Genomic DNA, 15,111 nt, shown 5'->3' on the forward strand with positions numbered 1-15,111 from the left:
ATTCCCATGATATTCTCTCACGCTGCTCCCGCATATGCCGTGTAGCAGTGCGAGTACGATAAGACGGGACAGTACTTAATCAAGTCACGCTGGTAAAGTGAACACCAACTATAATTACCACAAAGCACCAGAAGAAGCAAAAGTGGGTGATTATCACAGTATTAGCGCCGGGAACGCTTTCCGCGGTTTAAATGGGCCGAACCTGATTGCACTGGCAGCATGGGCCGGGTTTTTCTACACGGACGCCCGTGTAGAAACTCGAAGGATAATGACCACCACTCGGGTGAGACTCCCTTGAGCATCACCTTGTCTGCCGCCACCGTGAAACGTGTTTATATAGCCCTCTTCTGTTTGTATCTTATCTCAGGACTTGATTGAATTGAATTCTGCTCTCTAACTGAACGAGGGAGACGGCGTGATCGGAGCGGTCCGCGCTGAATTTCCAGCTGCACAGATAACGGCAGACGAGCGGCTCAATTAAGCGGCCGTTCTTTTCGGCGCGGCTGCTGAACGGACAGACAGACGCTCGCGGACTGATAAACTACCGTCGCCAATGACAACCCGCTAATGACTGCTACTGGCAGGTTGTTTGGCGTGCAGACGGACGGCGGGTTAGGCAGAACGCGGAGAGCGTATGATTAGCGCATAAAATCCAGCATTACGACTGCCGGACCCCTCATCTTCTCGCCAGGCCCACCCCAATTCGCGGGAATCGATCTGCGGCTCGAGAACAGCGGCGCAGTCACTCCATCACACAGTGCTTCACATCCCCAGCGCTTGATCCTCATGTTTTAAACACCTATGTGACGAAACGAGCAGCGAAGGGTGACTGATTGATCGCAGGGCCGCTTTATAAACAGCTTTGTTTATAAAGGCTTCGGCGAAACCGAGACGTGCCGGCTTTAGCTTAAGCTTTGGGGTGCGTGGAGATCGAGTCTGTAATTACTTCCGTGGCCCCCTCGGTAGGGCCTTTTTATTTTTTTTTTGGTATAAAGCGTTCCTCCCTCCTCCCTTTCATTGAGTGTAATTCTGCTACAACAGCAGCACTCCATCAACAAACTGTATTAAAGGCCATTTACGGGGGAGGGCTGCGGCTCACTCTGGAACAAGTACGGCACAAGGATAATCAATCATTACGAGCACCTTAAACGAGGCTCCACTCCCAGCCCAAGTTTGGACAAAATTGCAAGTTTCCTGATGAATGGGACGGGCTTTCTATTAATCAGGAGGGGTCCAACTCATCCAATCTGTCAACTCCGCTAATAGAGTCAACACTATAACTCAGTAACCACCGTCCAGGGACGACGAGGGAAATATGACCACCACCACCACCATGGACCTGGGGAGATCAGACGTATGTAAATGGCACTCTCTGCAGTCTTTCATTCAATTTAAGTCTGAAATAAACAAGCTAACAACTCTGGTTCTCATTAAATGTGATCATTTGCGAGAAAGGGAAATCAAAGGCATGGCGGAAATGTTCGAAAAAACTTCAAATGACCTTTCTGAAGCGTAAACAGACCACTGTCAATTACTGTTTAGAGCCGTTAAACGGTCAGTTAATCAAGCCAGCTGACATTTAGACTGTCGGCAGCTTCAGACAGACATTTAATTAAGGCTGGACTAGAACTTCAGGGGAACCAGCAATGAGTCTGTCATTTTTTCTGTTTAACTAAAACTAATGTCTTTGTGTCCAGTAGAAAGGTAAATTCTCCCCAAATCAGTAAACATTAAATGGCAGTAATTAACAGTGTAATTAGCAGCTTAAAACGAAGAACCTTCAAATCGTCTCCTGGTTGTAATTTGTGTACTGTCAATTCATAATTAAACCAAAATATCAGAAGATAAAACAACGACGACGATTTGAGAGACTTCGCTTGTCCTTCAAAGTAATTCCAGATAAAAAGCTGAGCTGACAAAAACAAAAAAAAGATAAATAACACTGTCATTTTAACTTCATTTTCCTCTCTGATTTTAGAGCCAATTACCCAACCCACTCGTTTGTACTCTCCCCTTATCACATGGAATTCCTCAGACACTAGGCCTCCTCACACTCGGGGAGGGGAAAGCGGCGGGTACCCAGATAAGATGCCGGCCATCATCACACTGAAGCGATTTGGGGAGGGAGAGAGAGAGAGAGAGAGAGAGAGAGAGAGAGAGAGAGCGCAAGGCCAATTATGCTCTCTTAGGCTCTGGCTGCTGATGGCAAACGCCTGGAATGTTGGGGAGTTGAGGATGCAGAGGAGTGGTGATTATCATCATCCAACATCCTAAAAGCAATCAAATCCTCACAGCAATGCTCCTCCAAAATCTAGCAGAAAGCTTATCTTCATCTAGATAGAGAAGTAGAGAAGTCTTGCCTAGTAACTGCTGAACATTCGGTTCTTCTGGAGCACAGTCCACCAAATCAGCATCAGCATCGGTCAATTTTTGGTCAAGTTTATCTTCTGTTTGATGTTGATCATTTCCTTTATTCTTTGATCTGCTGCTCAAAAACAGCTTTAAAGCTTTCAGGTCAAAAACCTTCTAACTTTCAATGGAAGTCAAATTAAAGCTATTTTAATCCAGGTCATTCTGGAGCATTTCTATTGGTCCGTTCATCATGACATTCTGATACAGTATAAAGAACGGTCAGATTCAGATTACGGAGAAAAGTCAGGTTGGAGGCGCTATGGATAAAAATGGAGAACGAAGGAAGCCTGCAACCACTGCCTTCATCCAAAGGATGCCACTTCGCTCGTACCCTGCCAGCATCCCCCTCGCACCAGTTTGCTGCAGTTTGGGGTTTAACTTGGTGGAATTTCGGCTCTGTGTTTTTTTTTGTTTTTTTAAGTTAATGTCTCACATAAAGCAGCTCTGTAATCTATTGACAGAACAACATAAGTAAGTACTTGATAGAAAATGGCGTGGGGTGCATTAGCTGAGAGCCCTAAGCACTAAGTCAATCAGGCAGTGTGCCTCAGCCTCTCAGAGCTTGCACAACAAATTAAGAGTGTGTCTGCTCCCAGTTATTCACAAAGACAGGGAATCCATTTAGTTTCGGCTGTTTGAACCACCTGAGGTGGAACAAGACAAAACATTAGGAGCTGATAGTTGCTGGTTTTTAATTTAGCAGCATAATGAATGTAACAAGCGTGAAGTGCCGTATTTTCCCCCTTCCTCTGTTCTTTCCCTTCTCTTTCACTTTTATTTATTCATCCACGCTTATGTAAGACACGGGCCAGGGAAATGAAATGCAACTTTTCTCGGCGCCGCTGTGAGAAGTAGCCGTGTTATTGAAAAAAGGCACAAAGAGAAAACAAAAAATAAAGAAATAAATACATTTAAAAAAAAATCAGAAGATTAGAAAAGGACCAAACCTGGACCAAAGAGCTCTACCTATTTCTGCGAGTAACTAAACCCCTGGCTGGAACAGGCTGGTGACTAAATGTGGCTGGGTGGCCTGCTGCGTGAATCACTTTTGGTGGGTTTAGCACAAAGGGCAGTGAAAACCGAAAGAGCACTCGGAGCTGGAGAAGTTAAGTCATCCCCTGATAGCCAGAGCTGCAGGCTATTAATATCCTCTGCTAATGAAGCGCAGTGAAAGTGTATGTCGCAGCGAGGCTTCGGCAGAACACACTCCCATCACTGTGGCTGTAATACATGAGCCTGTTTCAATTAAGACCTGCACTCATGTATGATGTTGATAATAAGAGCACATAACTCCACATTCTGGAGAGAGCCTGGAGCAGAGCACAGTGGAGATACCCGCAGCCTCACACCGGGGCCTTATTAGATAACACGGATACCAGCAAACACTCACAAGCAACGGCAAGATATATATATATATATAGTAAAAACATGATGCACATCATTATAAATAACAGCACAGAGAGATACACCAGGTCCAAATGTTTGTGGACACCCCTTCTAATGAATGCATTCAGCCACTACAGTCCCTGTAGAGACGTACTACCAATAGAATAGGACACTCTGGAGCAGATAAACACACATAAACCTACTGGCACCATGCTGCCTAATGCCAGGCGTGGGCTATAGAGGGGTATATATATAAAGCCCCCCAGCATTGAGCTGTGGAGTGGAGAACTGTGCTTTCTAGAATGATGGTGGTGGAGCTCCATCCAGTACTTTTGGGATGAGTTGTGGATGGTGAGGTGGGGAGGTGATCATCATCATCAACCATCAACATCCTGACCGCGTTAACTCAGCTCGTTGCAGAATGCAATCAAATCCTCACAGCAATGCTCCTCCTAAACCTAGTAGATAAGACTTCTAGAGGCAGTTAGTCCAACAAAAGCAAGAGAAACTCTTTAATGGTGAAAATGCATGTTTTTGTCCTAATAATGTATAAAAAAAACACACACACACACACACACACACACACTCCGGTTCTGCTATAAATTAAATCAAATCAATCCATTAAAACTCTAAAGTGGGAGATTGATTTCTCTCCCTCTCTCGGTCCCTCGCTCGTCCACGCATAAGCGTGTTCTCCACGCCTCGCGCTTGAGGACCACCCACCCAAAGAAAGCTGCGCTCAGGATCTGTCAGTACATTAAAAGCTCCAGGACACAACTGTGACCCAAAAGCTCCAAAGGAACAGAATGAGCTCTGCCGGTGTGTAAGCGAGCGCCTGCCCGCCGCAGCAGATGAGGGCCGCGACCCCTGGCCCTGCGCTGGAGGAGGTGGAGAGGTGAGAGGCCTGGGTAATTGATTTGGAAGTGAGGGGACCTGTGGCAGCAGGGGCAGGTTAAGGGGCGGGCGGCATATGGCATGTCAGGTGGTCTCTGCGACATGTGGACACCTAGGTGGCGAGAGGTGACCGGTAAAAGAAAGACGCCGGCACAGCTAGGCCATATGGTCAGGTGAGGCCTCCGCCGTCTGCGTCTGCTGCGCGACAACCCGACCTGTGGTAGAAATGTGACCCCGCGAACCCTGCAACCACAACTGACACGTTACATAACGTCACTGCCGCAAACAAAACCCTCCGAGTGCCACCTTCACAATATTCTCCACGGCTATTTCACATTAAACTGTCCCACAAAATAAAAACCAGCTGACATTTCAAACAGACAGCAACCATAACATGAAATCTGTCTCTAATACAGAGGCACTTTTAGACAGTAGTGGTGTAACGGATCAGCAGACTCACGGTTTCGATATTAATTTTAACACAGGCTGTTTGCACTGATGACTTTTATTTTGGCATGGTGTGTTCATTTGTATTACTGATTTATTAACAGACACAACCTGTTTCTCTTAGTGATTCTTTTGTATTAGTGACTTTTATTCTGAAGTCTGTTTGTATGAGTGAGTTTTATTTTGACATGCCATGTTTGTGTTAGTGACTTTTAATCTTTAGTCTGTTCGTTTGTATTATTCTTATTATTTCTGACCCTTATATTGACACTTTGCATTAGTTATTTTTTTCTTTTCTATTGGTGATATTCATTTTGACCCTGTGCATTACTTTTATTTTGACACGGTGTCTGTGTTCGTGACATTCCTTTTGACACTGTTCATTTGTATTAGTGACTTATTTTGAAAGGGTCTGACTGTGTTAATGACTTATTTTGACACTGTTTATATTAGTGACTTTCTATTGACACTGTTTATATTACTGATTTATTCTGACAGTGTGATTATTTGTCTCGTTTTATTTTGGCATGGACTGGTTGTATTAGTGACTTATTTTCATATAGTCATATACAGACATACAGTGTGTTTGCATTGACATGACAGTTCATTTCTATTAGTGACCCTTATTTTGACATTGTTTGTATTAGTGACCCTTATTTTGACACTGTTGGTATTAGTTACTTTTATTTTGACATGGCCTGTTTGTTCATTTGTATTAGTGAATAATTTTGACTCTCTCTGTATTAGTGACTTTTGACACTGTTTATATTATTGACGCTTATTTTGACATTGTTTGTATTAGTGACTTTTATTTTGATAGTCTGTTCATTTGCATTGGTTACTTTTATTTTGACACGGCCTGTTTGTGGCTGGAGGGGTTGGGTGGAGCGAAGAGGAGCGTTGTGTTATTCCAACTCTTGCTTAACCCTCGCTTCACTGCCTCCGTAAACTTCGTAAAGTTCTGAAGACGCTCGTATCCATCAGCTTTTCTGCCAACCTCACAGTTTTCATCCAACTGTCCAAATGTCTGGCCACGGAGCGACGCCATCCAGCACTCACTGCTCTCACTACTGGCTCCACCATCAGGAGGCTGAGAGTTCAAGTCCCAGAGATATGCCACAGGCCTCTGAGTGATGGTAGGCCTCCCAATACCTCACTTACCTATTTTAACAAGGTCTTCCTCACAGCTGTCTGTGGAACATCTCGTTCCGCGTACGAACACACGCTGCACTCTTATACTTTATAACACTAAAGTATGTAAATAAATAAATAAACAAACCCTGAAAAAGCGAAAGCGAATAGGTAATCAGAGACGGGAAAGGGGAGGAAAGGTTCTGGGCCTGTTTCATTAGCTCCTCTAAAGGCTTCCTCGTTATGTGATAAACAAACCCCTAATGAGAGCTCATTTGCTGCATATTGCCCTCGCTAAATGCCAGCAGGCTTTGACATTTGGCTGTGTGTGGCCTGCAGTAGCGGTCCACGGGGGCCGGCGGCAGGCGGCTCGCAGATGAGGCCCCAAACCGTGGAGCCAATTCGCTCCAATGTACCGGTGATGCTTCCGTTCAGACTGGGCCCTTTTTTTCGGATCTCCAACTTCCTGTAATGGTATATCTACCCATATTTACCTTTTCTGAGAGCTGATCATAAAAATCCTAGTAATCATCAGTCATATTGACAGTCTATATTAGGGACTTTTATTTTAAAGTCTGCTCGTATGAGTGACTTTTTTTTATTTTGACATTGTTTATATCTGTGATTATTTTTGGCGTGGATTGTTTGTATTAGTGACTTTTATTTTACCAACAGGCTACTGGTTATGAAGAATTATGATAAAAGAACTGATCATAAAAATCCCAGTAATCAATAATGTTAGATGAGATTTTATAGACACAGTCATTTTGACACAGTCTATTCTTTTGCATTAGGGACTGCATTTGACATGCCATGTTTGTTTATTTGTATTAGTGACTTATTTTGACTTGTCTGTTTATTGGTCTTGGTGAGTTTTATTTGTGGCATGGACTGGTTGTATTAATGGCTTTTTTTAATTTTATTTAGCCTGTGTGTTTGCATTAGTTACTTTTATTTTGACATGGTTTGTTTCTATTAGTGACCCTTATTTTGACACTTTTCTAATTTTACAGTCTTAAAATAAATCGCCTTGGAGACTTATTTTGGCATGGCTGGTTTGTATTAGTGACTTATTAACGAACAGAATACTGATTAAGAAGAATTATAAATTATAAATAATAAAAATACCAGTAATCAATAATTATGACACTACTCTTTTGTATTAGGGACTTTTATTTTGAAATCTGTTCGTTTGAGTGAATTTTATTTTGACGCCGTTATCGATGCTATATTAGTGATTATTTTTTATTAGTTTGTTTATTGGTCTTTAAGTTTGTATTAGTGACTTTTATTATAATTAAACAACAGGACACTGATTATAAAGATAAAGAATTATGATAAAAGAACTGATCATAAAGATCCCAGTAATCAATAGTTTTGACACTATTCTTTTGTATTAGTGACTTTTATTTTGACATTGTTTATATTAGTGATTAATTTATATATTATATTGGTGAGTTTTATTTTGGCGTGGGCTGTTTGTATTAGTGACTTTTATTTTAATTAACCAATAGGATACTGATTATAAAGAATTATGAGAATTATTATTATATCAGAACATTATGACCACCTATGGTTTGGAGTGAACTCTGAACTCGGCCTGGGACCGCTGGTCAGTCGTCACGGGCACAGGACGCGACCTGGCTGCTGCTCCAAAAGGGCATCATGATAAGGTCTGGACGGGTGAAGAGCCGCTAACTTCGTGGGGTGTTCTGGAGCTGCCGTAGTGAAGCTGTACCGAGAGCCCCCCAACTGCTTAACAGTGGTGCCCCCCAGGCCACTGAGGATAACGGCAACTCCGTGTGGTGCAGAGCAATCAACACTGAGGACCCGGCTCCTGAAACCACTCTGCTCTCAGTCTTCCTCCAGGCGTCTCCTGCTCTGTGGGCATCAGCTATGCCAATGCTCAGGGTGCTGCTCGGCAGCTTCTCCGAGGAGCCCATGGCTGCTGGGACGAGGTCAGTCAGAGGCCACAGAGACGCGGCCTAGCTGTAGCAGCCTTTCTGGCTCTGCTTTCATCCTCTGGTCCCACCCGGCCGTTTCACAGGTGTGCCCGTGACTCAGAAGGTGGAATATTGATCAGCAGAGCAGCTCCTTTAATTAGGCTGGCTGGAGCGAGTGCAGTGGGCAGCCACAGGCCTGCAGGACAGGAGGAACTCCATGCTAAAGTACTGTGCACTGACCCAGCGCAGCCAGAGTGGAGGGACACTCCCTCAGGAAAGGTCACCACAGAGAGAGAGAACAGGGAGATGCCGAGTGGTGCTGGCAGGCTGAGCATAGGTAAGTGTGTGTGTGTGTTTGTGTGTGTGTGTTATATGAACAGCTCACTGTGCTCTGCCCTTCTCTTTTATTAATTGGGTCAGACTTATTAGCCGCCCTCCTGCCAGGAATAGAAGCTGGTACATGGACTGGAACAAGCACGGCTCATAAAGAGAGGCTGAATAAACTACACGCAGCCTGACAATAAGCAAACATGTAAAGACAAAATATTAGCTTGCATAAGAAAGACGAGTGTTTTCATTTCTTTCGCTGATTATGAATATAAACCACAGCACTGGGAGTCCGCCGAACATCAGCTAACAGCTCACGGAGGTCTGACTGAACACAGCAACAAGCAGGCGGACGCTCGGATGAATAACAGCACACTGATACGAAGAGCTGTGATAAAAGAGCTGCTAAAAAAATCCCAATAATCAATAATATTAGCTGAGAATTGCATACACACGGTCATAGCAGAACAACATTATGACCTGGACTGGATTCAGGGTTAAGGCCTGGGACGTTAAGAAGCCGGGCCGGGGTTTTGCTGCATGTGTAAATAGGCGAGCACACCAGTCAGTTGTAGGAGAGAGTGAAATCGGGCCGAAAGGGCATCATGAGGGGTGATGGGTTTGTAGAGCCACCCACTCCTGCTCTGTGGGCATCAGCTATGCCAAAGCTCAGGGTGCTCTGCAGCTTCTCAGAGGAGCCCATGGCTGCTAGGACGAGGTCTGAGGAGGTTTGACATTTGCATCAACTGGACCTTCCTAACCATGACCATGCATACAGTCACAGCTCTGACAACATACTGAGGTCTGAGCTTGCATGATGCTCCTCTTCTAGAGTTTCACTCTAAAAATGTTGCTAAAATGTGTGAAAAATGTGCTTTGGAGATCCGTTCATCACACGGACACACGGTCATATCAGAGCGTTAGGACCAGTCCTGGGCTGGAATCACTGTTAAGGCCGGGAACGTTAAGAAGCTGGGCCGGGGGTTTGCTGCACGTGTAAATAAGCGAGCACACCAGTCAGTTGTAGCAGAGTGCGAAACCATCGTCACGGGCAAAGGACGTGATTTCACTGATGTCCAAAAAGGCATGAGAATAGGACACCGGGCGAAAGGTGCAGAAACTTCTCCTGGGTGAACTGTAGACCCACCTCGGTCAGGAGCACTTCACTGAAGACTACTCTTGCATTTATTAGAAGGTTTACAGCACTTAAATGTCTCATCTCTCCACTGGGGGTGCCGAATCTAGGTATCAGCACTCCTTCTGTTAGGATCTCGGTAGCCGGCGGATATTTTTTTGTGATGCACTTGAGATATTAGAACATCTGCTAAATGCATTAAAAGCTTCCCAGAGGTCTAAAAACATCCAAGAGTAGCTCGTTTTTATACAAGGCGCTAAATACCAATGCAATATCACTGGGAACTCAATAATGACCCTTATTATGGGCCAAATGGTGTCTCAGACAGGCCCGAATGGATAGAATAAGTGGATAAATTCAATAAAACAGGGTCTCCCATTAAGCTGAAGGCAGAAGAAAGACATTCGCACAATCTACTGATGACAGGCGTACAGCCTCCCTAAAGAACCGTCTGGTAACCACATTCCTGATATGCTGATACAGAGCGGACGATTCACACCAGATCCAATCCACACCCTCGGATGGCAGCCGTATCGCTTTTCTCATCTCGGGTCTTTGCTCCAGTCTCCTCGCGTCTCTGCAAGCCATAATTATTATCACAAAAAGGAATCAGACTCGCAGCCGCTTGTAGCAAAAGCCTAAGCATTACCTTATCCTGACGATGCACAAAGATTTATAGCCATCCCTGAAAGTGTTTTCAGAGAACTTTCAAAAAGACCCCACTAACAATCCATTACGGCAGGCGGGTCCAGGAGGACGGAGCACGAGAGTGAATCTTGATGAAGTATGGCCTGGGCCTTTTATCCCCGACACACTCGTTCCTCAGCCTACACCATTACATCACTCACATATCACTGTCCATGAGGATGCAGGTCTGCAGAGTGGGAGAGAGTCAGGCTGTACAAAACGGACCAAACCTCACAATATATTGAACACACTGCTAAAACAGAACACCCCCCCCCCATGCTAGGCTAAAGCTAACACTAGCAAAATGGCTTTTACCAGCTCCCTGCAAAAGAAACTGGGCTCCCTCAGATGAACCACACTGGAGCTAAGCAACGCAGGACAGGTAAGACTCGAAAAAAGCCAAATCCAGGTTAGCTAAAAGCTAATGTTATTGCTTCAGCTTGCTAAGAGCACATCGCTTGGAGAGGACACAGCGAGAGGACAGCGGCACTAGATGGTAAGACTTTATAATATGGGGCTCCTGTGAGCAGCTGCAGTGCCGTAAACGGTAAGACTTTATAATATGGGGCTCCTGTGAGCAGCTGCAGTGCCGTAAACAGTAAGACTTTATAATATGGGGCTCCTGTGAGCAGCTGCAGTGCCGTAAACAGTAAGACTTTATAATATGGGGCTCCTGTGAGCAGCTGCAGTGCCGTAAACGGTAAGACTTTATAATATGGGGCTCCTGTGAGCAGCTGCAGTGCCGTAAACAGTAAGACTTTATAATATGGGGCTCCTGTGAGCAGCTGCAGTGCCGTAAACGGTAAGACTTTATAATATGGGGCTCCTGTGAGCAGCTGCAGTGCCGTAAACAGTAAGACTTTATAATATGGGGCTCCTGTGAGCAGCTGCAGTGCCGTAAACGGTAAGACTTTATAATATGGGGCTCCTGTGAGCAGCTGCAGTGCCGTAAACAGTAAGACTTTATAATATGGGGCTCCTGTGAGCAGCTGCAGTGCCGTAAACGGTAAGACTTTATAATATGGGGCTCCTGTGAGCAGCTGCAGTGCCGTAAACAGTAAGACTTTATAATATGGGGCTCCTGTTTATGGCACTGCAGCAGCTCACAGGAGCCCCATATTATAAAGTCTTACCATGTAGTGCTGTGTTCGTGTGCTGTTTTTCTAGTCGTCCATAAAAGATAAAGGACAAATCAGCATTTAATCCTAATAATAATAATTAATTTAATTAATCCTAATGATAATAATTAATATAATTATAACATAAATAATATAATTGAATTAAATATAATTACATTACTACTACTACTACTACTACTACTAATAATAATATCCTTAAAATGCTCCTCGATAACGGCTCCTCTGAGGGTGGTCCCGAGATTGAGTATTCTGAACCCGTCACTATTCTCATTCTCTCCCGACTTTACTGTGTACTGAGGCCTAATTTATCACGACAATGATGACATATTGGCATATCGCTCACCTATACGTTACGTTAACGTGAAAAAAAAGAACTAAAAAAACATGTAAGCGGCGAGGTAACCGCTAAAGAGAGCGAGACAAGACAGAGAGAGAACCCTCCCTCTCGCGGCAGTACATGGCACAGGAGGGCAGAGACGGATGTGTGTGGCCCCTGACTCGCGGGTGGCTGTCTGAATGCCAAGCAGAGGCAGGCAGGCTGGCTGGCTGCTGGTACGCTGGTGCAGAGGATCATACTGAATCAGTGGGCACTGTAAACACAATCAATCAACACAGGGAGGGGGCACAGCCTGCCCCGAAACACACTGCATACCACGCACCGCTGACTGCCTGCATATTCAACAATTTACACACTCGCACACAGGCTCTAAACGCATTCAAACACTGCGCGCACACACACACACACACACACACACACAGCAGGAGTTCACACTCAGTGTGCGGATAGAGAGAGAGAGAGGAAAGGCAGCTGAGGAAGCGAGGTATAGCGAATAAGAGAGTCCGAAAGAAAGGCCGAGCTACAGGAAGCTGATGTCATCAGAAAAGCTCGTTATTACTTCGTTTAGGGTGTTTTTACGGCTTGTGTTCACATTCACCGGAAATGAACCCGTACTTTAAAGAGAAGAGCAGACCCACCCTCGATATCAGCACATAAGCGAGTGGACGCTGGACTTGCAGGCAGTTGAGGTGCAGGCCGGGTAGAAAGCAGCCAATCAGAGGCCATTTTTCTGCTTCAGACACTGGAATTGCACTTTCAAATTGCACATCAACTGCTGACACAGATGTGCAAATGCACACATAGCTTATCTAGTACTGCCATCTACAAGGCCCCCCCCCCCCCCCCCCCCCCAGCATCCAGTACTTCAGGGATAGGTTGGGGAGTTGGGGATGATGAGGTGGGGTGGGGATCATCATCCAACATTCTGACAAAAGCAGGATCAACTCTTTTTGATAGCCTTGATTTCAGAAGAAGCAGTGAATGAGCAGGTGTCCCAATACTTTTGTCAATTTAGTGTAGCTTTCTTTATGACTTTATAACTAATAGAAATCAAAGATCTACTCAGAGGTGTCGAAGCAGGTTTTTGCACTGTTGCTTCAGGGCATGAAACAACCAAAGCGAACAACTTCCAGAAACACACACACACACACACACACACACACACACAGCCAAAACACTTAGGCAGCCTGCCCTACCCATTAGTACTTCATCTAAAGCCTTAACCTGCACTTACCTACACAAAAAGAGGGAGATATACAGACAGACAAAGAGAGAGAGAGAGAAAAAAGAGAGAGAGAGAGAGAGAGAGAGAGAGAGAGAGAGGCACGAGGGGACGACCACCCTAAGTGCTCGGTGCAATGTCACCTTACAGCAGCTGCCATTGTCATCACGCTAATGCAAGCGCAACGACCCGGCGACCCCTGCAGTTAATGAGGATAGAGAGGCCCGAATGAGGACACTTACTGCAGCTGAGGGACTATAGAGAGACATGGCAAAGACACCAGGCAAGCCAGAAGCACGCACACACACACACACACACACACACACACACACACACACACAGACACACACAGACACACACACACACACACACTAATGGGAATATCTGAAACTCACCTGGAAGTCCTTCTCCTCCAAAATCTCCTTCCTCCAGCGCACCAGGAAAGCAGCACACACGTACAGGTGGAAGTGAGAGAAGCCTTCGGGCTCAGCCTGTCAACACCCAGAAGAGAGCAGCACAATCAGCAGGGACGCACTCGCTCTTTAAGTGTGGATTAATGATGAATTTTCGGCCCTTGGAGAAAAACTGGGTCAGGGTTAGATAAACTGCTGCAGCTGCAGGACGTCCCTCATTCACTCAGAGAAGGTAAATTATCTCCTACTAAGACTTTTAAAAACACTCTATGAAACAGGGACCGATCAGATCCTCTTAGATAAGGTCATTTACAGAGGGCCGTCCAGCATTGGCTGCATATCATCTGAACAAAACCCTGTATCTCCATTCTCCAATTGTTTTTGTTGTATTTGGTCAAATTTTCTCCCAATTTGGAACCATCAATCAACTCACCAGTTTGTAGCTCGTCCTAACACCAGCAATGCTCCCGACACTAGTATGTAGCATACTGGTATTTTGAATCAACTGGCATACCACCCACCCTTACATGTGTGTGTGTGTGTATATATATACAGTGAGTCCAAGAAGTATTTGATCCCTTGCTGATTTTCTTCGTTGGCCCACTAATAAAGACATGATCATTCTATACTTTTAATGGTAGATGTATTCTTACATGGAGAGACAGAATATTAAAAAGAAAATCCAGAAAATAAATCTAAGGAATATATATTAATTGATTTGTATTTCATGGAGTGAAATAAGTATTTGATCCCTTAGTATTCATTAGCAGTTCTGGCTTTTACAGACCAGTTAGACACTCCCAATCAACTTGTTACCTGACCTGAAGCCACCTGTTCTCACTAATCACTTGTGTGAAAAACACCTGTCCACAGAATCAGACAGATCACACAGATTTCAAGTCTCCAACATGGGTAAAACCAAAGAGCTGTCACAGGACCTCAGAGTCAGAATTGTTGACCTTCACAAAGCTGGAATGGGCTACAAAAAGATTAGTAAGGTGTTGGATGTGAAAGTAACAACTATTGGTGCAATTATCAGAAAGTTTAAAGAGTATAACATGACAATCAACAGACCTCGGCCCGGTGCTCCAAAGAAGATTTCGCCTCGTGGGGTGGCAATGATGCTGAGAACAGTCAGAAATCGTCCTGCAACCACTCGGCAGGAGTTAGCAAATGACCTGAAGGCAGCTGGGACCACAGTTTGCAAGGAAACAATTGGCAACACTTTGCGCAACAATGGATTCACATCCTGCAGTGCCCGAAAGGTACCCCTGCTGAAGAGAGCACATGTGGAGGCGCGCCTCAAGTATGCCAATGATCATTTGAAAGATGAACCAAGTTATTGGGAGAAGGTTTTGTGGTCAGACGAGACCAAAATTGAACTTTTTGGCCTCAACTCCACCCGCCATGTGTGGAGGAAGAAAAATGCTGCCTATGACCCCAAGAACACTGTGCCCACCGTCAAGCATGGAGGTGGAAGCATAATGTTTTGGGGGTGTTTCTCTGCCAAGGGTACAGGGCTACTTCACCGCATCACTGGGAAGATGGATGGAGCCATGTACCGCACAATCCTGAGGGACAACCTCCTCCCCTCTGCCAGGGATCTGAAAATGGGCCGTGGTTGGGTCTTCCAACATG

The 15,111-nt window shown here is 44.9% G+C and overlaps 1 protein-coding gene across 3 annotated transcripts in view; it reads right to left on the reverse strand.

The window, feature by feature from the left end:
- tbc1d22a (TBC1 domain family, member 22a) overlaps positions 1 to 15,111 on the reverse strand; it is a 189,697-nt gene that overhangs the window by 20,391 nt on the left and 154,195 nt on the right. For all 3 annotated transcript variants that reach the window (XR_011979058.1, XM_072674024.1, XM_072674025.1), the window contains exon 12: positions 13,456 to 13,551. Coding sequence is in view for 2 of the 3 variants with exons in the window: in XM_072674024.1 (XP_072530125.1) it covers positions 13,456 to 13,551 (96 nt within the window). In the remaining variant the exon portion in view is untranslated. The remainder of the gene's footprint in view (positions 1 to 13,455; positions 13,552 to 15,111) is intronic.

This window comes from Salminus brasiliensis, chromosome 2 (assembly GCF_030463535.1).
Source record: "Salminus brasiliensis chromosome 2, fSalBra1.hap2, whole genome shotgun sequence".
Lineage (NCBI taxonomy): Eukaryota > Metazoa > Chordata > Actinopteri > Characiformes > Bryconidae > Salminus > Salminus brasiliensis.